Source organism: Seriola lalandi, unplaced genomic scaffold (genome assembly GCF_002814215.2).
Source record: "Seriola lalandi dorsalis isolate HSWRI2012SDOR001 ecotype SW California unplaced genomic scaffold, Sedor1 jcf7180002052745, whole genome shotgun sequence".
Taxonomy (NCBI): Eukaryota; Metazoa; Chordata; class Actinopteri; order Carangiformes; family Carangidae; genus Seriola; species Seriola lalandi.
Window position 1 is genome coordinate 1 of NW_019523298.1, and position 1,263 is coordinate 1,263.

The window sequence follows — 1,263 nt, forward strand, 5'->3', positions numbered from 1 at the left end:
ATTTTTTATTTTTATTTTAAATAGTTGGGCTCATTACCTTGCTGTATGGCTGGCTACACACAATTTTCACTCTGTCCCACTTCTCCTGTGCTGTGCTCTTCTGCAACTGGTTGGGCCCAAAGAAACGCACACGGTTCATGTTGGTGCCATTGCGGCTCTCCGTCGGGGACATGAAGGAAGACATGACCAGAAGAACCTAAAGAGAGAGATTAGTACATGATATGGTTTAATTACTAGTTAAGATAGTTAGGAAGAGAAATATTTTAACTGGTTTGGTTTGTGACAATACCTCATAGTCCTGGTCTCTGACAGCTGAGGAATTCCCAACTAACACCTCGATGAAAGCTGAGCCTTCGTTTCCGATGTCGATGCTGTGAACCTGCTCCTCCTTCTCCAGCTGAGAGAAGAAAAACACAGTTTAAAGGACTAAATCATTAAAAAGCTAAATTAGCTGCCTGGCTTTAGATATCCTCGTATAAATACAGGGGAACATTTACATGTGAGCACAGACTTACTGTCCATTACTGACACAATTACTTTGTGATGTTATTCTTATATTACTTTTAATGAGCACTGTTTCAAACACAACTACAAAGATATTACTATTAAAAGTAATGGAATAAAACATAATAAAGCTGCAAATATCTTTCTGTAAAAGTTGGTTTAAAACTATATATATAGGAGGTGATATAAAGGAAAATATTATTTTGAAATGCTCAAGATGCTCAGTTTTCAGGGAGTTTTAAAGCGGAGGGGCAGAGACTAAAAAGATCTTGATACTCTTAGTTGTATGATTAACCAGAAAAGGACTAGTCGCACCAGATCATTAACATGTTCTGTAAGATCCTACAATTATTTAAAGCCTTAAGCTGCCTACGAAGAGAGGTAAAGATGATTGCAATATGCTCTTGTCTCCCAAACTTGGTTGAGAGCTGGCAAATTTATTTCTGTCTAATCCCTAAAATATAACTGCTTTCAAGATAGTCTGTGGTCAAAAAGAGGAAATAGAATCATAGGCAGCCTGCTGAGGAAGGTGTAAGACAATGCAAACAAGGGGATTCCCCAAAAGGACACAAATATATCAACAAAGGAGAAGTATTTGGTGATGATGGTGACGATGCTGATGAAAATGTACCACACAAATGTACTGTGTGTTGGAGAAAACTTGACTTCACAAATCTAATCACTTGGATAACAAAAGGCATCCAGACGATGAACTGGCAGAACAATTGGAGACATATAGAAAGAGCTTGGCTTTAGATT

At 37.8% G+C, this 1,263-nt stretch overlaps 1 protein-coding gene across 1 annotated transcript in view; it reads right to left on the bottom strand.

The window, feature by feature from the left end:
* Window position 1: 1 nt before the first annotated feature.
* LOC111650719 (DNA repair protein XRCC1-like) overlaps window positions 2–1,263 on the bottom strand; it is a 2,798-nt gene continuing 1,536 nt past the window's right edge. The window contains exons 3-4 of the mRNA XM_023400638.2: window positions 290–397; window positions 2–196 (exon numbers count right to left, since the gene is read on the bottom strand). Coding sequence (XP_023256406.2) covers window positions 17–196; window positions 290–397 — 288 coding nt within the window. The 3' untranslated portion in view covers window positions 2–16. The remainder of the gene's footprint in view (window positions 197–289; window positions 398–1,263) is intronic.